The sequence below is a fragment of the Pseudonaja textilis genome, chromosome 1 (genome assembly GCF_049901715.1).
Source record: "Pseudonaja textilis isolate UNSWEBS1 chromosome 1, rPseTex1.2, whole genome shotgun sequence".
NCBI lineage: Eukaryota > Metazoa > Chordata > Lepidosauria > Squamata > Elapidae > Pseudonaja > Pseudonaja textilis.
In genome coordinates, this window is record NC_141990.1 from 18,332,984 (window position 1) to 18,355,749 (window position 22,766).

A 22,766-nucleotide genomic window follows, 5' to 3' on the forward strand; every position below is an offset into this window, starting at 1 on the left:
GGGGGGGATCACACGTGCATGCCCGGGGGGCAGGGGGAACACGGGGGGGTCATGCACACATTGCACTATGAGTGCAGACATGTGTGTGCATGTGCACACTTTCGGCACACGATGACAAAAAGGTTATACATCACTGCTCTAAGCCATAATTTTCTCTTTGTGTCTGGGAATTAATGTTCACACATCTTAAAGTTGTCAAGGCTGAGAAACAATAATCCTGGCAAAAGATAGGAGTTCGGAAGCAGCCATATTGCCAGCACTTGCAGAAAGCCTGTGAGAGTCAGTTGGCAGACCCACACAGAAACTGGAGGTGGAGGGTAGGTAGTGAGGGAAATATGTATGAGGCAACCATGCAAAGCCAGACTCTCGTGGTTGCCCAAGCAAAGGCTTGGCTCCAACCCAGCTGCTCTTAAAGCCAACCTCATATTAAGGTACAGGTAATCCTTCAGTACACAACGGGGACCAGCTTTTCCATTGCTAAACAAGACAATTGTTAAATAAGTCATGCCCAATTTCATGAACTTTTTTCCCCACAGTTGTTGAATGAATCATTGCAGTTGTTTGGCACAGTCATTAAGCAAATCTGCACCCTTGATTTTGCTTGTCAGGATAGCAATAGCACTTAGACTTATATACCGCTTCACAGTGCTCCACAGCCCTCTCTAAGCGGTTTAAGAAGCTGGCTGGGAAAGCTGCAAACGGTGGTCGTAGGATCCCAGGATACATATGGAACCATCATAAATACACACCAGTTGCTAAGGGCCTGTATTTTGATTACACAACCACAGGGATGCTGCAACAGTCGTAAGTCTGAGAACTGGCCGTAAGTCACTTTTTCCAGTGCCATTGCAACTCTGAATTGTTGCTGAACAATTGCAAGTCAAGGACTTTACCTGTAAATGCATTTCCTGACTGGGCAGAGCCAGCTTTGATTGTATGGCATCCTCTTGGCCAGAATTCTACAAAAAGCCAAGGAGATGACAATGCATAGAGCATTTATTTCACGTAGCAGCAAGCGATAGCAATAGCACTTAGACTTATATACCGCTTCACAGTGCTTCACAGCCCTCTCTAAGCGGTTTACAGAGTCGGCCTATTGCCCCCAACAATCTGGGTCCTCATTTTACCAACCCTGAAAGGATGGAAGGCTGAGTCAACCTTGAGCCTGGTGAGATTTGAACTGCCAAATCGCCGGCAGCCGGCAGTCAACAGAACTAGCCTGCAGTACTGCACTCTAACCCCACTGCCCCACCAAGGTTGTGGGTGTGACTGGGGGTCTGACTGCCATGGAAAGACATAGAGATCCAGTTAGGGGACTGTTGGTATAGTTGTGGGCTTTATGAAGACTAAAGGGCGTGATGAGAGCCAGGCATATCTGCAGCAGGTGGTGGAGGAGGGGGCCCAGGTGGGGCAGGGGGAATGTGATGGGTGTCATAGCGGCTGCCTTGGAAAGGCTCCGGGGCCTGCTCCTCTTGGTTCTCAGGTGGACTGGGGCGCCAACGCTTGAAGCTGTAAAAAAAGAAAAAAAGAAACAGGCTTGAGTAAGGAAGCAGCTGAATGTTAATTTATTTCCTGAGTTTTCCATGAGTTTTCCATGAGATGGAGGTCCCATGTTTGTCCCTGTGCTTTTATTTCCCCTGCCACATAACAAGGGCTGAGGGACAGAGGTGGTATTCATCAGGTTCTGACCGGTTCTGGAGAACCGGTAGCAGACATTTTGAGTAGTTCAGAGAACCGGCAAATACCATCTCTGACTGGCCCCGCCCCCATCTATTCTCTGCCTCCTGAGTCCCAGCTGATCGGCTGGGTCTTCTTTTGTTGCCCTGCACAGGAGAACAGAGCTGGAAAGCAGGTTAGTGGGGTGGGGAGGGAATGGAGATTTTGCAGTACCCTTCCCCTGCCATGCCCACCAAGCCACGCCCACAGAACTGATAGTAAAAATGTTTGAATCCCACCACTGCTCAAGAGAGTTAAGATATGCTGAAAGTTGCCTAAAGTCATCCAGTGATCTAACACGAATTTGACCTCAATTCCTTCAGTCCTGGGACCTCTATACCATATTATCTTGCCAATCATGGACAAGTGGCAGAGGGAATATGATTTAATTCTCACTTGGATTCAGTGATGTGTGCAGAAGGGTCCAAAAGTCAAGATGGTCAAGCCCTAACTTTTTTTTAAATGGGTTCAATTGCACAGCTATGGTCCCCATCTTTTGAGACCCTCGCTGTATAGGAGTGATCAAATAATCAAAGCCCCAGATTATACAGGTAGTCCTCAATTTACCACAGTTCATTTAGTGACGGTTCAAAGCAGTGGTGGGATTCAATTTTTTTTACCACTGGTTCTGTGGGTGTGGCTTGGTGGGTGTGGCAGGGGAAGGATACTGCAAAATCCCACCCCACTAACCTGCTTTCCAGATCCATTCTCCTGTGCAGGGCAACCAAAGAAGACCCAGCCAATCAGGAGGCAGAGAATAGATGGGGGCGGGGCCAGTCAGAGGTGGTATTTACCGATTCTCTGAACTACTCAAAATGTCCACTACGGGTTCTCTAGAACTGGTCAGAACCTGCTGAATACCACCTCTGGTTCAAAGTTGAAATGACACTGAAAAATGTGACTTATGTCTTATGACCGTTTTTAAGAGTTATGACCTTTACAGCATCCCCATGTGATCAAAATTCAGATGCTTGGCAATTGGTTCATACTTATGGCTGTTGCTGGGTCCCAAGGTCGCGTGATACCCTTTTGTGACCTTCTGACAAAGCAAAGTCAATGGGGAAGCCAGATTCACTTAACAGCTGGTTTACTACTTATCAATTGCAGTGATTCAACGGTGGCAAGAAAGGTCATAAAATGAGGCAAAACCTCACTTAACAAATGTCTCACTTAACGACAGAAAGTTTGGGCTCAATTGTGGTCGTAAGTCGAGGACTACTTGGACAGTCCTAGCTAGCACGTGGCTCCGTTGATTCCCCTCACGGAGAGATACCTGGTCTCATCGGTGCTTCTTTCTCCTGCCAGCAGTGCAGAAGTGGCCTTGGACCTTGCAATGGTCTCCTCTATTAGAGTTAAGAGGGACCCTCAAATGCCACCCCAACTCCCCATTCAGAAAACCTCTTCACTTGGTGTAATGGGCGCTGATAATGAGGAAGAGAAGGAAGACCTGCAATGGAGGCTGTCTGGTGAAAAGAAGGACTAGGGATGACAGGATAGCAGTATTCTAATACTTGTGGGGCTGCCATAAAGAAGAAAAAGGGAGGGGAGTCAATCAATTCTCCAAAGCATCTGAGGGCAGGACAAGAAGCAATGGATGGAAATTAAGCAAGGAGAGAAGCAACTTAGAACTAAGGAGACATTTCCCGACGGAGAGAACCATTGACCACTGGAATGCCTTGTTGGAACATCCACTGGAGGATTTTAAGAAAGAATATTGGAAAGAATGTTTTAGGAAAATACTGGACAGCCATTTGTCAGAAATTGTATCAGGTCTCCTGCTTGAGCAGGGGGTTGGACTAGAAGACCTCCAAGGTCCCTTCCAGCTCTGTTATTCTGTTAAGCAACAGTCAGAAAGAGAAACCTCAGCCCACACGGAAGGAATTCAGGTAAAGAAAATGCCTCAAACTTGACCCTCCATAGTTCCCTTCTCAGTATAAAGGAAGGAAGGGAAGGGGTTTTCAGACTGGCAAGATTCTGTCATTGTAACCTTATAATAAAGGTAGCTTTAGTCTTCCTGCATTTGGTGTTCAAACCCGATCTACCTTAAAGGGCTGACCTTTGGGCTTTCTGGAAAATTCAGAGTTTTCCGTATATAGATAAGTCTTTGCCACCATCTGGTGGTCAGCTGGATCTCTGCAGCTCAGATATGTTACCTATCCCACATGAAAAGTGTGGAGGAAGGAATGAGCCAGAAGTTAAGAACTCTCTGGGCTTCCGAGAGCTGGTGGGCCTCCTTGCCTCCACTATATTTATGTCACTGGGTTCAGTATTGTTTTCACCCTTCAATCTGGTCTATTTTTAGGACTCCCTCCTTTTTCTCTGAGTGTAGGCAGGGGTGGGCTGCTGGAGGTTTGCAGGGGTTCGGGACAGCCCCTAGCTAAGATTCTGCGCAGTTCAGAGAACCCCCAAATCCCACTCCTGGCTGGCCCCGCCCACCTCATCTCTCTCCTCCCAGGAGTCCCCATGTGGCCTGTTTTGGATGCAGGCCACACGCAGAGGCTCAGGGAGGGTGAAAAATGGGCCTCCTGGAAATTTGGGAAGGCTTGAAACGGGCCCATTTCCGACTTTCAGAGATTGTTTGGAGCCCGGAGAAGCCGTTTTCGCCCTCCTGGAGGCTTGAGAAAAGCCCCCGAAGCCTTTGGAGGGCAAAAATGCACCCTCCCTCACGGTGCAGGAGGCTGACTAGGCCACGCCCACTATGGCCATGCCCACCCAGCAACCGAGCCAATGGTGGGATTCAAAAAATGTTACTACTGGCTCTGTGGGCGTGGCTTGGTGGGCATGGCGTGGCTTGGTGGGTGTGGCTTGGTGGGCGTGGCACAGGAAGGATACTGTAAAATCTCCATTCCCATCCCACTCCTGGGGGAAGGTAACCGCTGGTTCTCCGAACTACTCAAAATTTCCGCTACCGGTTCTCCAGAACTGGTCAGAACCTGCTGAATACTTCCTCTGAACCGAGCAGAGAACCCATTGCTAAAACTTTTGAAGCCCACCCCTGAGTGTAGATAGGATGATCAGCTGTTCTTTGCAGCATCAAGGTTCTAGGTGTGGGTACTTACCATTCGTAACAGACGGTGCTCAGGAACCCAATGGTGACGACTCCACAGAGAGCGGAGAGAATGACAGTGATGACAATCATGTCTCCACTACGTCGTCCAGGCCAAGTGTCTATTGTGCTCCAGATTTCAGCTGAGAAGAATGATAATATATAACACTATTAATCAATGATATCAGTATCTGATATCTGGGGGAAGCGGGGAGCGATAACATATGTTTGGACATAATCATGTAGATGATCCACATTATGTAATATGCATTCTTTGTGCCTGGCATAATCTGTGTATGTGAAGGCTGACGCATTGATGTGATCGTGGCTTCTATTTAACCAACGTAGCTCTATTCAAACTATTGTTTTTAATCTTCTTTCCATTTGGCTGCATTTGTTTCTTTGTTGGATTGTGATCTTCCTCTTGGTCCTGGGGATCAAGCAGCTTACATATATAATACAGAAGAGTTGGCCACGATGACAAAAAATGGACAGCATGCATGTGGTAACTTCACAGTGCAAACCCTGCCCTTTCACACGCGTGCCTGAGATTGGACACAACTTAATATGTAAACCCTAGGATTGCATCATTATATTAGGACACACGACTGATCATTTCTTCCTTTGCTCTCAGACATATATGGATGCATAGGGATCTCCTTCCATCTTATCCTCATAAAAATAACCCTACAAGGAAGACAAAATCTCCCAGTGAGCAGTGAGCTCCAAATACAAGAGTAGACTTGAGCCTAGATCTTCCCAGCCCTTGTGCAACACATTCATCACTACATCATAGCAGGTCTCTTGTTCTATATATTAATTGTAGTTTTGAGAGTGGGTGGGTTAAAAATTACAGAATGAAAACATACATGTCAAAAAGAACATGGCCCAGTAGTTAGAAGAGATGTTATGAGGAGTCCTAGCTAGCTAATAAGTCATAAAAAAAAATCCACTTATTTTATTTTTCTCATCTGAGCTCCTTCCTTCCCAAATAATTCAGAATTGCATAACTTGTTCTCCAGATGTGTTAGCCTACAGCTCCCCTAACTATCTTGGCTAGGAATGAAGAGATTGCTGCAGTAATTCACCCATCCAGAAGGCAGGAGCTTGGGAAAAGTTGCTCTAACCATCAATTTGGAAGCCCTGCTATCTGTGAAAAGTATTTTTGCCCATTAATATTTTTTTTGGGGGGGGGGTATGCTTCTGAAAACTGCCAGACCTCCAAACCTGCAAATATTTCTCTTTCCCCTTTGCATGTGTTTCTTTCTCATTTAAGACAGTGATGTCAAACTCAAGGCCCACAGGCCCGCGGGGTACTTAGATCTGGCCTGCGGGGCCAGCCTGGAAATAGCAAAGGACCACAGTGCCTCTGCTAGCAAAAATGGGGTGCGTTTTTGGCCTGGACGGCCTCTTGCAGCACCAGTGTGCAGGAGGCTCCTCCATGCCCCATTTTGGCTGGCAGGGTGCTGCAGGAGGGTGTCCATCCTATCTCCTCCCCCTGGCCTTGCCGGCCTGTGGAGGAGTACAACAATGCTGATCTGGCCCCCCAAGAAATCCAATCTGACACCTCTGATTTAAGATGTGACCAATAAAGGAGAATATTTGTAGCTCAGGGTTGAAATGGGAGGTCGTTGGTGCTCTCTGAGCTTGGTTGTCTTCTTGCTGATGTTTCATTCCCCAAACTGGGTAACATCAACAGCATGATGATGTTATCTAGTTTGGGTAATGAGACGTTTGCAAGAAAACAAGCAAGCTCAGAAAGCACCAAAGAGCCCTTGTTTCAGATGTATACAATTTAGAAAACTAAGTTTGCTTTTAGTTTTGAACAAGAGGGGTTTTTTTGCTTACGTAGAAATCACACTGCACTTGCTTTTTGTGCAGAGGGGTTTTTTTCAATGCATGGAGAAAGAGGGAACTAAATAAAGAACTAGAAGGATTATAGGCATGGCACTGCTCTTGCCATCATTTGAAAATAAAAGCATGATGGGAGGTTCCACGATTATGGGATGATGGATATTATTTCTGTCTCCCAAAATAGCCATTTCCAACCCAATGCAACTTCCATCATTTCCCAGGTCCACCACCTTTACAGTACCATACATTTCTCAGCTTTTTAATGGGCCGTAAGTTCCTCTACTACTTGTATACCTTTAGTCAGCCAGATTGGAGAAGACCATCTTGTTTCTGCTTTCGAACCCGAGGAGTTCATGGCGAGGAATTTTACTCTGAAAAGTATATAGTGAAATTAAAATACAGGAGGAAGGAATGAAAAAAAATATCAGTGATATTCCAAATGCATTTCAGCTCAATTAATGACCAGGTGTGTCCACAGAATTTGGTCGAAACTGTCAAGATGTTGGGCATAATGGTGAATGAACAAAACAGGGAGGTACGTCCAGTAAGAGAGCAGAGGGCTCGTCTATTTTGGGCTGCTTTGATCATGAATGAAAGGCTGCAAAATCTTTTTTTAAGCTATCAGCCAATATTGCATTAAATATTTTATAATCCTTATTCAACAATGAAATTGTTCTATAATTTTTGGTTAAAGACAAATCTTGTCCTTTTGGAAGTAAAGTACAATATTACCCTCTTTCCAAGGTTCTGGCATAGCAGATCCTCGCAAAATAGAGCTTAGCACATTTTAAATGGTTGTAGAAGCTGGTCTTGAAAATACTTATAATATGAATTTGATAGCTCACCAGGACCTGGCGTTTTCCCTATTTTATTTTATACAGCAAATATCTAGGTTAACCATTAGAGAAATAGAGACTAAATTAAATCATGTGAAGCAGAAAAAAATTACAATTTGCAAACAAATCAGGGAAATGGTTGGCTCGTAAACAGAGGAAGGGAAAAAAAATAACAAAATGATATTAGAGATTTAGGAAGGAAAGAAAAGAAAACAAGAAAAAAAAGGACAAGGGGTGACATGATCGCAACATTCCAGTATTTGAGGGGCTGCCACAAAGAAGAGGAGGTCAACTTATTCTCCAAAGCATCAGAAGGCAAGATAAAAAACAATGGATGGAAATTACTCAAGGAGAGAAGCAACTGGAATTAAGGAGAAATTTCCTAACAGTGAGGACAATTAATCAGAAGTTATAGGTGCTTCATGACTGGGGGGTTTTAAGAAGAGACTGGACAGCCACCTATCTTAAATGGTCAGAGTCTCCTGCTTTAGCAGGTGGCTGGACTAGAAGACCCTTCCAGCTGTATTCTGATTGATTGACTGACTGATTGATTGATTAAAGACTATGTTAACACATAATGTGCATATTTAAAAATCCTTCCATTATTTTATTTGAATTTGTATGAAAAAAAAGAAAAGAAAGTCTCCGTGGAAAAGATTGATGGACATTTGAAAAAAAAAGGAATTTACCCAAACTTTCACAATCTCAAACAAAATATGAATAGTCCAATAACAACTTTTGAAATATCAGAAGCCTTCGTTCCATTTACACATGTCATGCAATCCTTTGAGATTCCTGGAAGGAACCAGAACAAGAAACACCACGCTCCCCCCGCCCCCGCCTCTGCCCTCTGACGCTCTGTAGTTACCCATCATTATCTGATTAGAGTTGTAACTTCCTTTTGTATTATTCAAGCCTGCGAAACCTTCCTGACTCCGACTTCATTCCATTCCCTGCAGGGTGGAAAGTCTGGTTGAATGGGTCTGCATTCCCATGGCTGTTTTCTCAAGGGATGGGCCCCCAAGTGTTGAAAACTGGTTATACCTCCGGCTTCAGAATCAATAGGGTTTTTTTATTCTTCTTCTGACATTTGGTTTCATTCTTCCTTAATTTGTAAGGCAGATGCAGGCTTGAGTGTCTCAGGGTATCAAAAAAGTCAAGGTGGCAGCTATAACCATGCAATCAAAGATGGATGTAAAAGGGGTGTGGTTTTGATTGCATGTTTATGGCTGCCATCTTGATTTTTTGACATGGCTAAAAAGGATTGGGGCTTAATCACAGAGTTATGACCATCAACTTGACTTTTTTTTTTGATGCCCTTCCCTCTAAATAAGTTTTTGGAGAAGTGACTGCTCAAATATTTATTTCTCTCCAATTGGAAATTTACAGAAAAAGATCAATGAATGGAGTTGGTTAAGAAAATTGGCTATGAGGAGCAGGGAGGTTTAAAAATAGAACATCATCAAAATCTCTCGGTCTTAAAATGCTGTAGAAAGTTTTGTTTGTATCTCTGCAGGCATGTATGACTAAAAAATAAATATCTCAATTGCATTAAGAGCCAGTTTGATCTAGTGGTTAAAGCATCAGGCTAGAATGCAGGAGATTGTGAATTCTAGTTTGTCTTATCCATGAAAGCCAGCTGGGTGACTTTAGCTAGTCATTCTCTCTCTGCCCAACCTGCCTCACAGGGCTGGTGTTGTGGGGAAAATAGGAGGGGGAAGATGTGTTGTATATGTTTTCCACCTTGATTTATTGCTAGTAAGTGATAAAGGTGGAATACAAATAAATAAATAATCTATCCTTTAACACAAGAGTCTTCAAACTTGGCAATTTTAAGACTTGTGGACTTCAACTCCCAGAATTCCCGAGCTAACATGACTGGAGGAGGAATTCTGGGAGCTTAAGTCCACAAGTCTTAAAACTATCAAGTTTGAAGACCCCTGCTTTAACAGAAAGCTATTTGTACAGCTTCTTCAAACCTCTCTGTCTACCATCCCTTGTAGCCTTCAAACTGAAGGGAAGAGGGAGTATTGCAGGCTATTTCTGCTGTCTGCCGGCTGCCTGCAATTTGACAGTTCAAATCTCACCAGGCTCAAAGTTGATTCAGCCTTCCATTCTTCCAAGGTGAGTAAAATGAGTAAAAGCCCTTCCTAAAATTATGGATATCATTCTTTGATTTACATCAGTCCCACAATTAAGGAAACTTCCCTGCTTTTTATTTCATATACAGCAAACAAAAGACTCGAAAACTTATCACCCTTGAGCCGCAGTGACGCAGTGGTTAGAGTGCAGTATTGCAGGTTATTTCTGCTGTCTGCCGGCTGCCTGCAATTTGACAGTTCAAATCTCACCAGGCTCAAAGTTGACTCAGCCTTCCACTCTTCCAAGGTGAGTAAAATGAGGACCCAGATTTTGGGGGCATCATGCTGACTCTGTAAACTGCTTAGAGAGGGCTGTAAAGCACTGTGAAGCGGTATAGAAGTCTAAGCGCCATTGTCATTCTCACTTTCCTAATAACATGATATGCCTCCCTTTCCTTTTCCAAATAAATGTTTACTACAATGAGGTTCCCCAAATTCCCCAATGTTTTTTGTTTCTCTTCTCCCCACCCCACTCCCCAAAAATTCATGGCCAGTCAGATCCAACAGCTTCCAAGAGAATTTGAGAATGTATTTGCACTGCACACTTATCCATGCTTGTAAATGAAACCAGCTTTGCCAATGTGGTAAGCCATGTGCATCCATAAAAACAAACCTAGTCAGGATTAAATTATGTTTAACATGCTGTGCAGATTTGTGACTGGATGCAATCTGAGACACCAATAGGTCTGTTGACTTAGACAACCAAGTGGAAAGGAAGGGATGTTTATCCATTTTCTGTCTTGATTTCTTTTAGGATATTATTATTATGGTTGGTCACACAATCAGCCAGATGTTTAGAATGGATTTGACATTTTTGTCCACCTAGCGAGGCCTTCCTAAGGACCTGGAATAGGCAAACCCTGTGTTATTATTTTTTATTATTATTATGGTTCGTTGCATACTTTTAGATTGCATTTGTCATCATTATCCACAACTGATTCTTTCCCAAGGACCTGAGATAGGCAGTTGATGGTGTTAAAAGTATCATGAGGACCCAGATTGTTGGGGGCAATATGCTGACTCTGTAAACCACTTAGAGAGGGCTGTAAAGCACTGTGAAGCGGTATATAAGTCTTAGTCAGGAGTCTCAAACTCAAGTCCCACAGGCTAGATTTGGCCTGTGGGATACTTAAATCTGGCCCATGGAGCTGACCTGGACATAGCAAAGCCTCTGGCACCCCATTTTTGGCCTGGATGGCCTCCTGCAGCACTCTGGCAGCCAAAATGCAATATGTGCCCCCCATGCCCCGTTTTGGCTAGCAGGATGCTGCAGGGGGCCATCCAGGCTGAAAACGGGGCACAGGGGGCGGCTCACATGGGGACACCATGCCCTGTTTTGGCCACCAGCCCCCTGCTCCCCATTTTGGATGCCAGAGGTGCTGCAGATGTCCATCCTATCTCTCACCCTGGCCAGCCCACAGAGGAGAACTACAATGCTGATCCGTCCCTTGAGGAAATCCAGTTTGACACCCCTGGTCTAAGTGCTAAGTCCTATTGCTATCATCGCAGGATGTAAGCTGTTCCTAGTAAAGCTGCATTTTGCAATTGACTGATGGTGAATATCTCAGTTCTGGTGGTGTTCAAGTGGTGTTTTGGGATTGCATCCAAAATGCCTATTACGATTGATACCACCTTTGCTTTCTTTTGCCAGAGTCATATTATTATTAATAATTATATTGCAACTACTACAACTATTATTTCGCTTTGGTGCTCTTAAGGATTTTCAGATCCCAATCTTGAGAGTACAATGTCCATTTTATATCTTGCCTTCAGAGGTGATCACCGGTAAAAAAACCAACAACAACTCAAGATGGTGGCCACAACCATGCAATCAAAGCCCCGCCCCTTTTTACTTGCATCCTGATTGCCATCTTGACTTTTCTGGCATCCCTTCCCCTGTGGATGCTCTCTCTACCTGCCAGGGTTCCCTCCAAGGAGTTCAGAGCAGAGGTGGAATTCAGCAGGTTCTGACCAGTTCTGGAAATTTAGCAGAAATTTTGAGCAGTTTGGAGAACTAGCAAATACCACCTCTGACTGGAGATTTTACAGTATCCTTCTCTTGCCACACCCACCAAGCCACGCCCACAGAACTGATAATAAAAAAATTTGAATCCCACCACTGGTTCAGAGGGTCAAATCGAGGGCCATTCGCCATCCTCCCTTTACCTGTAAGGTCCAGCGGAGGGCAGAGGGCCATTGCAGTGGGTCTTGGTGTCATCATTTTTGCAGGATGATTCATTGCCGACCCGGAGCACGTTCGTCGCTTTGCCTTTAGTACATGGGTATTGGGAGAGGGTGGACTTCATTGTCATGAAGGAGAAAGTGGTATATAAATCTTCGTACGGTGGAATTTTGTCTATGGATGTGGGGTTCTGGAAGTTAGTTGTGGCTGTGGGGAGGGCACATGTAAAAACAAGGCAGGGAGAGTCACCTAGAGACATATTCGTCTTATCAAAAATCAATGGTTTAATAGCTCATCCATCTCATATGAACCCTGTTAGGCCCATAGCTTGGGGAACCTGCCATTTACCCAGCATATGGCTTCCAATAGACAGCCAGATGCCTCCCAGATACTAATTCCAACACTTGAAAGCAATCAATCTTTTCCAGTTGTTTTCTTCTTAACAAGCCACAAAGATGTTAAAATTGCTCCCGCAGTAATTAATCCACTGTGTTTTAATCAATTAATCTATTTATGGAAACCGTCGAAATGTGCACCTCACCTTTTGACTCTGTCAAACTATCTATTAACTTGCCATAATTACTGCTTAGCATTCAAGCCCCACACAGTGTTTCTCAGCCATGGCGACTTGAAGAAGTGTTGGACTTCAATTCCCAGAATTCCTCAGTCAGCATGAATTCTGGGAATTAAAGTCCACACTTCTTCAATTGGACATGGTTGAGAAACAGTGGAGTAAAATAAGGCAGCATCCTTATTAACATTCAGAAACAAGGTTCTGCAAGTAATTGCAAGTAAAGAGCCATGGTGGGTGGCGCAGTGGTTCGAACGCAGTGTTGCAGGCTAATTCTGCTCACTGCCAGCAGTTTGATTCTCACCACCTCAAAGTTAACTCAGCCTTCTATCCTTCCAAGGTCAATAAAATGAGGATCCAGATTGTTGGGGTAATATGCTGACATTGTGAACCGCTTAGAGAGGGCTGTAAAGCTCTGTGAAGTGGTATATAAGTCTAAGTGCTGGTGCTATTACTAAAATTTGAATTAATTAAAATCTTTCATACACTCTGCCAGCTTTGCCCAGATTTCCTCTCGATCTTTCGATCTTCAATTGGGCAGAAAAGCCATTTAATGCAGTAGTTAATGTGTTGGACTAAGATTGGGAAGACTCCAGTTCCGTGTGCCATTAGCCATGGAAGCGTTGGACTAGTCCCTCTTTCTGAGCTCAACCTATCTCACAGGCAGCAGCAACTAAAAGTGGGGCTGAATGACAAAGGCAGCATTGCACCATAAACTCCACCCGTCTTTTGCACACATTGGGACATTATGTGCAGACCCAAAGGGGCAGGGCTTGTAGAACAATGCTGCTTTCCTAGTTTTATTCAAAGCAGAAAAGCTTCTGTGGAGGTTCACCTTCCAGGCATGGTGTTCTGGGAATAAAATAAGAGGGAACCTCCTCCCTCTGCCTTGAGTTCCCAATCAAAAGATGGAAAATAAAGGTGAATAAGTGTAGCTTGGGGTGGAAAGGAGTCGTCCTTGGTGCTCTCTGAGTTTGGTGGTTTTCTTGCAGACAAACATTATCCAAACTGTTTCCTAATGAAATATCTTTAAGAAAACCACCAAGGTCAAAGAGCACCAAAGACCCCTCAGAGGGGATAATGAAAAAAGAATGGAAATGGCCTGGAAGGGAATATTCGGACGCTGTAACAGAAACATTGTAGGCAGAAGTATGCTTTAAGGCCTGGGAAAGGAAGAGACAGGCTGGTTCCCCTTGAGTCAGTGGAATATATGACAAAGAGAGAAGCTTACTAAGGCTTGCAAAATTCTGTTACTACAGCCTATCTCAATAAAGTTTAGTTATAGTTTTCCTGGGGTGTTGGCTTCTTGATCGGGTCTATCTTCTAAAGCAGGAGTGTCAAACTCAAGGCCCGTGGGCTAGATCTGGCCCACAGGGTGCTTAGATTTGGCCTGTGCAGCTGCCCTTAAAACAGAGAAGGACTAGCCCCGCAGTGCCTCTGCCAAAGAAAACGGGCTCCCAATCTCCGTTTTTGGCTGCATCAGCCTCCTGTAACCCTCTGCCAGTGAAAACAGAGCTCATGCAGCCCTCCCGAGCTCTGTTTTCCCTGGCAGAGGGTTGCAGGAGGTTGCCCCAGTCAAAAGCAGAGATTGGGAGCCTGTTTTCTCTGGCAGAGCACTTGGGCTGCCACTGGTGCCCCGATACGAATATCAAGATGGCCACGCCCACCCTGGCTACGCCCACCTCCCTCCCCCCCCCAGGTCAAACACAACCCTTGATGTGGCCCTCAATGAAATCGAGTTTGATATCCCTGTGCTAGAGCTAACAGATAGAAATCCAATGAAAACAATACAATTATTTTCTTCATAAAATGCCTTGGGATTTGGGCTATTCACTCACCATTAGCGAAGGTGACTACCAACCAGATGTTGTCAGAGGCATTGACAAATGAGTCAAAGACACACTTTGGCCATTCCAAAGAGAAAGTACTAACGGTGATTTTTCCTGCCATGTTCAGGTCTGAGACTCGAGGAGTATAAGGGACCACCTCTGAAAATACATCGAGAAGTCATCAACATCAATAAATAAAACAAATAAAACAAATAAACAACAACAAATGAAAACAACATTCTGGTGTTTTTTCTTCCAGCTTTCTGGACCAAGAGTGAACACTGCCTGTACCCCTTGACCTGACACCGCGAGAGCCTCTGCAGTTAGGAATAAAAGACAAAAAAGCAGGACGTTTTCAGGACCTCTTTTGATGACGTGGGCATGTTATCTCTGTTCCTTTGAAACTTTAATAAACAAACAATATATACCCTACATGACCTATAAAAGTTGCTATCCTGAAAAAAGTAATTTTGCAGGGTTTTTTTTCTCTAAATATGGCGCATGGCTTTCAGAGAGGGGTGTACATGTAGTGTTTTCCCACACTACACAATGACAGAAGGTGTCTGCCTTTTATTTGGGGCCCACTGTACCATTAGAGGAAGGTGGATAACAACCGTCCTAGAACAGAAATGAGAAGGAAAGTGGAGATGGTGAAGGATCAGATGATGTATCTCATGTCCTGCTTTGTGCATCCTAAGCTAGCTTAGTCACCTGAAGTTCAACAACTAATTCCCACAACTCTGTCAACTTATTAAATAAGACTGTATTACTATTATTCCTCTACTGCTAGATTCTAATAATACTTCCTAGTACTTATTTATCTCTTCCCATTTATGACTATAAACATATTGCTTGTATCTTTACAATTTATAGTGTTTTGTTTATTTCCTAGTATGATTTGATTGCTTATTAGTAACCCATGACTATCACTAAGTGTTGTATCTTATGATTCTTGACAAATGTATTTTTTTCCCTTTATGTACAATGAGACCCTATGCACCAAAGACAAATTCCTTGTGTGTCCAATCACACTTGGCCAATAAATCTATTCTATTCTATTCTATTCTATTCTATTCTATTCTATTCTGACGTTGGATTAAGACATGATCATCTGCCTGCTTGGCTTCCATAAGCTCTTCTTATGAGTGTCAGAAGGTAAGAAAGACAGGTCCTCTCTTGTTTTCATATTCAAGAATGGATCAAAAAGATATGGATGTGTAGAGCTGCACCTTAATATAAATCGTGGTCAACATTTCTGACTCAAAGAGCCACCGTGGACCATCCCTTTATGCCTTCTTTCAGTAGAAAAGCCATTCCTCAGGAGGACCCTGGGGCGGGAAGGAAAGAACACCGTATCCCGTTTCTTTCAGTGGTAGTGCTCCCCATAGCCTGTCAATCAGAAAGGCTGTCGGGGAGCTCCCTATTAGAGGAAAAAATTGTCTAACTATTACAGAGGCCCCAAAACATAACTGCCTGAGGAATTCTGGGAGTTGAAGTCCACCAGTCTTAAAGTTGCCAAGTTTGGGGACCCCTGATCTATTACGTATGCATCGTAAACATAGATATTTTTTTTAGTTTTAAGAAAGGTGTGCCCTAACCCAAACCTTCTCTTTAATTCTGGAATGACATTCAATACACATTACCATTATATACCATCCAGTATATAACAGAATAACAGAGCTGGAAGGTACCTTGGAGATCTTCTAGTCTAACCTTCTGCTCAAGCAGGAAACTCTATGCCATTTCAGATAAATGACTGTCTGATCTCTCCTTTAAAACCTCCAGTTGTTAGAGTACCTGCAACTTTCAAAGGTAAGCTGTTCCACTGATTAATTATCTATCCACTATCAAGAATTTCTCTAGATCGCTTTTCTCCTTGTATCAATTCTGAGCATTGAAAATTCCTAACAGTGAGAACAATCAGCAAGTGGAACAGCTTGCAAGCAGACATTGTGGGTGTTCCATCACTGGAGGTTTTTAAGAAGAGAAACTGGACAGCCACTTTTCTGAAATGGTATAGGGTCTCCTGCTTGGGCAGGGGGCTGGACTAGAAGACCTCCAAGGTCCCTTCCAGCTCAATTCTGATTCTGATACTGTTCAATCTTATAGCATCCCTTGGACTGACTGATTACATTATTGGAGTCTCCACTTGAATACCCACCCACCTTCCCTTCTTCCAGCATCTAAGAGGATTAAGCCAACCGTCTCACCTACCCAGAGTTGACATTGAAGTAGAATGTCATTTGGAAATGAAAGCAGAGCTGATCTTCCACACATTTCTCCAAATTCATTTTATACTATTGACATTTGTATTTAAGCACAACCCCCACTTAACCATGGCAAGTAAAAGCCTAAGCTACGTTAGTATAGTCCAAGCCCAGCCTGCTTTTTTTTTTCATTTATGGATGGATGTATTTGTGAATGCAGAAATTAGATTAATTCAGGAAGCAGATTCAGCACATTATGTAAAGGTAGCCACCCAGTTTTTGCTTGTACTTAGTTACTTAGCCCAGATTATTGAAGATTATTCCTTTTTTTTTTTAACTATCTCATCACAAAAGATTACCGCCAAACATTTACATCTAAGTGTCTGCTAATGCCCAGAGCAAAAGAAACAGGATCTTTATCCTGGAAGGTTTAATTCAAAATGGTAGTTGATACTCTTAATTTAGGAAAGGACACCAATGATTGAAAGAGAAGCAAGGAAAGAGACATTTTAAGCAATCTTTCCCAAGCCCTCCTACAGATACAGTAAGTGAGACGATACTCGCATCATTTCCAATAAGACAAATAACGATATGAGTTCTATTTGAACGTACTTGGAAGATACCAGGTTGGGAAAGATTGCATCATCAGCTCATTGAGATAGATCTTTCCTTTCATCAGAGTACCGAAAAGTATTGAGTTGCTCAAAATCACCCCCTTCAAGTATAATTTTATAATTCTATAAAATAATAATCACCTAAAGCCGTGGTCTTGCAAGTAAGTAGGAACAGAAGTAGAAGGGAAGCAGCCATTGTTAGGAAAGTTGGTTAATTCTTCTCAAGAACTTTCTTCATGCTACGATAGAAGATGTTCCAAGCTGACAAAAGGATGTTCCTCAGAGTCCAAGATGCAAATGAAGACAAGGTCAGTAAGGAAAAACATCCTTTTCTACTCTCCTGGCCAATTCCTTATCACATTGTGTTCAGCAACTACCCCTGTACCACCCTTTGCCAACTTTCCACATTCTTCCCTTCCCTTGTAAGGATCTTGACCTCTGATAACAAACAAGTTTGTCTTGTTCTTTCTCAAGAGAATAGAAAACAGCCGCTAACTGGACAATTTAAGTGGGCATCACGGGGCTGGAGAATGAGGAGACATGACACCAAAAGATAAAAAGAAAGATAGGTAAGGCAGAAAATATCAGTAATATCAAGTATGGTTCAGTAGTTAGACTATGGGATTAAGACCATGGTGACTCAGATTCAAATTTTCACTCATTCACACAATTATGAATGAGGAGCACTGCCACGCATTTGGTTCAACCAAGTGAAAATAAGTATAGGTAGACCTCACTTAGCAACCGCATTTGAACCAGCAAATCTGTTGCTAAGTACCACAGTTACTAAACAGAAAACCATATGACCTCGATGGGCTTACGCATCATTTCCCTTGAAGTGATTAAGTGAATCAGCCTAGTTATTAATTAAAACCATGGGACTGCGATTTACAATATGACTTCTGTCTTCTCTATTATCTCTGTTTATTGCAAGCCAGTTGTGAAGCACACAAATGGCGATCACAGGACTGCAAGGTGCTGCAACAATGCAAGACCTGGTGGTCATGAAGCTATTTTCTTACATCACCATCAAAATGTTAAATAGTCATTAAATGAGGCAGTTTTACCTTAGTTTTTTGTCATTGCACCTTGTATAACAAAATTAATTTAAGTTGGTAAGCGAGGACTACTGTACAGAAAATTTCTCCTTATTTCCAGGTTGAATCTCTCCTTGATCAGCTTCCATCCATTATTCCTTGTCTGGCCTTCAGGTGCTTTGGAAAATAGCTTGACCCCTTCCTCTCTGTGGCAGCCCCTCAGATATTGGAACACTGCTATCATGTCTCCCCTGGTCCTTCTCTTCACTAGACTAGCCATGCCCAGTTCCTGTAACCGTTCTTCATATGTTTTAGTTTCCAGTCCCCTAATCATCCTAGTTGCTCTTCTCTGCACTTTTTTTTTTATATAATAATCTTTCTTATATAATCCTTAACATGATTTTATCCCATGCTGTATATTGCTGTTATTAAAATCAGGGCTCTATTCCATTGGAGAATAATTATCTCTAAATTAACTAAACTATAGTTTTTAACATTTTTTGCATGAAAGAAAAATTTTTCTTTGATTAAGGAGTAATCTTTGACTACTTATTCAATTACTCAAATCAATCAATCAATCAAATGTCAAAAAAATTGATTCAATAAATCCTTGATTTCAGCTACATAATTTTGTTGTACTGTACTTTGGAAAGCAAACCTTCAGAAAATGTACCTTGGAGAGTGCGGAAATACTGTAAATACTTGTAAATTTTTTAAGTTTCTGGGCAACCACAGGAAGGCATGGTTGCTTTATTGAGTAGCTGATGGTGTTAGATTTGCACTCATATCGAAACATAGAATGATAGGGCTGGAAGCAGGGGAGGGATTCAAAATTTTTAACAACCGGTTCTGTGGGCGTGGCTTAGGCGGTGGGCATGGCTTAGGGGGTCATGTGATTGGGTGGACATGGCTTGGTGGTCATGTTATTAGCTGGGTGTGGCCAACTCAATATCACTCACATCGAGGCAGGCATCTCCTCGCCTGGCCTCTCATGACTGTGGAGATGCTGCAACAGTTGTAAGTGTGAAAAATGGTCACAAGTCACTTTTTTCAGTGCCATTTAAATGGTCCCTCTACACAAGCAAAGTACCAGCAAAGGAGGGGAAAAAAACTCCAGAGAAGTTCTTGAGACAGAACTCTAGTCCTGCCAAGAATGTAATAAGGATTATCAGAGAAGCAGTCTATAAGCAACACCAGAATGTTTCCTTCTTGCCCTCCTTACAGGATTAGGCCAGTAATTTCTTCTAACAACCAGTTCTCCAAACTGCTTAGAATGTTAACAACTGGTTCTAGCGAATAGGTGTGAACTGGCAGAATCCCATCCCTGATTGGAAGGGATCTTTGAGGTCTTCTAGTCCTACTGCCCAAGGCAGGAGTCCTCATACCATCCTGGACAAATGATTGTCCAATCCTTTCTGGAAAACTTCCAGGGATTGATCACCCAAAGACAAGCTGCTCCATTGCTTATTGGGTGTACTTTGTGTCAGTAAGAGATGTGACTCTGCCATTAGACTAGGACCAAAGGGACTTAGGCTGAAGTCTATACTCAGCTACTAAAATTCCCTGGCTGATTTTGGGCTAGTCTCTCTGCAATATTTGTTGCTTGAGATCACAGAAGAATGGCAGATATAACGTAACTAAGAAGAACGACATCAACTAGACCTTAGTTTAACTTTATTTGAGGCTTTCTGTGCCATGGCCCATCAAATCCGTTGTGGAAGCTTCAACAAATTTTATGGGACCATCTATTACCCCAGTTGGCCAACAGAACTTGGAGAGCCCCAGAAAAAGCAAAGGGAGATAGGAGAATAAAAATTTGAAAAATGCCATTAAACAGGCATGGGAAAAAGTTGTAGCCATGTTAGCTGCCATACCGGTTACAGTCAGGTAAAACAGGTAATGCTCTGAACAGGTTCTGTAACTTTGGAGAGATATGCTGTAGTTGGACAGGTCTTGGGTGTGTGGGTATGTGCACCTTTTCCCATACCCTATGAGAGATACAATTAAAAATGGAAAGCAATCACACGTAGAAACTAAACAATCCAATACTTGCTTGTAATACAGGTAGTCCTCAACTTACAACCCCACAATTGAGCCCAAAATTTCTGTTGTTAAGTGAGACATTTATTGAGTTTTGCCCCATTTTATGACTTTTCTTGCCACCGATGTTAAGTGAATCACTGCAGTTGATAAGTTAGTAACCTAATTGTTAAGTTAATTCCCCATTGACCTTGCTTGTCAAAGTCGCAAAAGGTGATCACAATGTTCTTGGGACACAGCAACGGTCCTAAGTATGAACCCATTGCCAAGCATCTGAATTTTATTCACAAGACTTTGGGGATTCTGCAAAAGTTGTAACTGTGAAAAACAGTCAGAAGTCTTATTTTTCAGTGCCGTTGTAATTTTGAACAGTCACTAAACAAACTGTTTTAAGTCAAGAACTACCTTTATGCTTTCCCATGTCTTTCTCTCTCACAGCTTTTGCCTGCCTTTCTCCCCATTTTAGCTAGCTAACAATTTTAGATGTTTCCTGGTATTTAATAAATAACAATTAAGCTATTTTGTTTCGAGATGAACTGAAGGGAGTGTTTACTTGCTCTGATCTGGGTATAAGGATTGCCCCTATGCAAACTAAATCTAAAATTATCCACAACAGTTTTCAGACACAAACAAGGTGCCTTTTTATATACGTATCATAGAATCAAGCATTATATGGTTACTTCTCCTCATGTTAACATGATTTCCATTTTTTTCCTATATTTATTCTCTCCTTCTTGCTACAAGGGCATATAGGGTGCTGGGGCTAGGCTGATTAAAAGAAATTACATCTAATACCAAGCTTAACAGTTTGACTTCTGTTTTCTCACATTTTCTTCTAACACATGTTGTTAGTATTATCGGACTGATAGGATTCTTAAAATAGCCTATGTTATTTTGCATAACCTGTTGTTCCACTGGCTGCATTCACACAATATTCTTAAACCAGGTCAGTAATAATCACATTCACAGACATTGTTAAGCATAGTTCATTTTAACCTTGTTTATAGTTTATAGGAGTGCAACCTTAGGATGTCATCCAAATCTTGTTTGGCTGGTTAGTTTTACTAACTTAAATTTAGTAACAAAGCAAGCAAGTTGTGTGAACACATCTATAATATGGGTCTGTGATTTTCTGAATTTGCTTAAGATTCAAAACATCGGACAATTTGGACAAGTCTGACTGCACAAATTTAACTCCATTGATCACCTCTCTCCATCTCATAATACTTGTTCCAAAAAGCCATAGGAGGAAGGAAGATTGAAGCACTGAAACCAAAATTATGAACTAGACAGGATAGAGATAAAATAAAGGGCCAATTGCTAATGCATACCCGAGACCAAAAACACAATGGAATTTGGAACATGTAATGTGTCAGCTATCCAGCCCCATACCTCCGGGTCAATCAGTGAAGCAAGAATCAAATAGAGCTGAATAAGGAATGTTATTGCAAGAATCAGTGGCAAATTACAGAAATGATGGGGATGTTCCAACCTCTCTTAAAAGTGAATTCGTTAAGGTGGAATCTCTTTGAACATTTCAAATGGCTTTTTCCAAGACTTTTGGCAGCTATTTCGGAGATAAATTCCCCCATCAGTTGGTTGTTTTATACTTTAGCCTCCCTCCTCCTGTTCCTCTCTCATCCTCCTCACTCAGAACAGCCTAGAGGAAGATCCGATTTCCTGCCCATTGACAGGGCATCTCCAATATTGTATGAAAGTTGGAGATTGTGGTTAGCAGCATTTGTGTCAAAAGGCAATTGTACTTGGTTTTTTCTTTGAAGATGTTTCACTTCTCATCCAAGAAGCTTCCTCATTTCTGAATTGAAGAAGCTTCTTGGATGAGAAGCAAAGCATCTTCAAAGAGAAAACAAAGGAAGTCCACTTGCCTTTTGAAAAAGCACCTGACCTGGACGACTGAGAATCTCCATAGACATTTAGTAGCCCTTGCTTTTCTGACTCCCTTTTAAACGTTTTTTTGTGGGGAGCAGCTGTTTTTATGGCCAACATTTTCACATACCAGCATTTTGTCTGCCTATTATACACTCAACAGGTACTATTTACACAGTATAGGCAGTCCTTGTTTACTGACTGCCTCATTTAGTGACCATTCAGTTCTTACAGTGATGGAAAAGTAATATGAGCAGTTGTTGCATTTATGATCTTTGCAGGTCTGTAAAGCAAAGGAAAGCTGATCATTCATATCACTTTTACTTCAGCTTTCCTTTGTTACAAATCTATGATGAAATTGAATGATAGCCGATGTGTAGATCGTGAAAAGGGTGGAAACTGCAGCCAATGAAAGGCCTGTTTAGACCAATGTTCTCTCCTCATGTTTTATCAAGAGGAAGCTTCCTACATTTTAATAATTTTAGTTAAAACATAGATATATGGCCTGAATCTTAAGGCAAGGTTTTCAAGTTATATATGTGGAACTATCCTTGAAAGTTGTTGGGAAACAGCAACCAGAGCAATGTGTGGTAACTAGAGTGTTGAGCATGATAAAGTAAGTCCAGTTGCCATGATTCAACTTTTAGACAACTTTAACTGGATGACTTAAGAATCTTCACTGACACATTGCCACTCACTTTGGTGAAGAAACTCTTTGAGATGCATCTCAGATGCATGTAGGTAATTATCTTTGTTATAATTGAAGTGATTTTGCTTCCATCTTTCTTGCCCATTCTAGTTCAAGT

At 42.4% G+C, this 22,766-nt stretch overlaps 1 protein-coding gene and 1 long non-coding RNA gene across 2 annotated transcripts; one reads left to right on the top strand and one right to left on the bottom strand.

Annotated features, from left to right (window-relative positions):
* Positions 1 to 997: 997 nt before the first annotated feature.
* Positions 998 to 17,645, bottom strand: LOC113441443 (uroplakin-3b-like). Its single transcript, XM_087927034.1, has 6 exons — positions 17,138 to 17,645; positions 14,185 to 14,334; positions 11,760 to 11,982; positions 6,911 to 6,987; positions 4,776 to 4,905; positions 998 to 1,509 (listed from the first exon to the last, which is right to left on the bottom strand). Exons 1-6 carry the CDS (start codon positions 17,190 to 17,192, stop codon positions 1,347 to 1,349), a joined length of 798 nt encoding a protein of 265 aa, XP_087783160.1. The 5' UTR covers positions 17,193 to 17,645; the 3' UTR covers positions 998 to 1,346.
* LOC148127511 (uncharacterized) lies at positions 9,688 to 14,607 on the top strand. Its single transcript, XR_015742253.1, has 2 exons — positions 9,688 to 9,840; positions 14,435 to 14,607. It is a non-coding gene; the product is annotated as an uncharacterized LOC148127511 (long non-coding RNA).
* Positions 17,646 to 22,766: the final 5,121 nt, after the last annotated feature.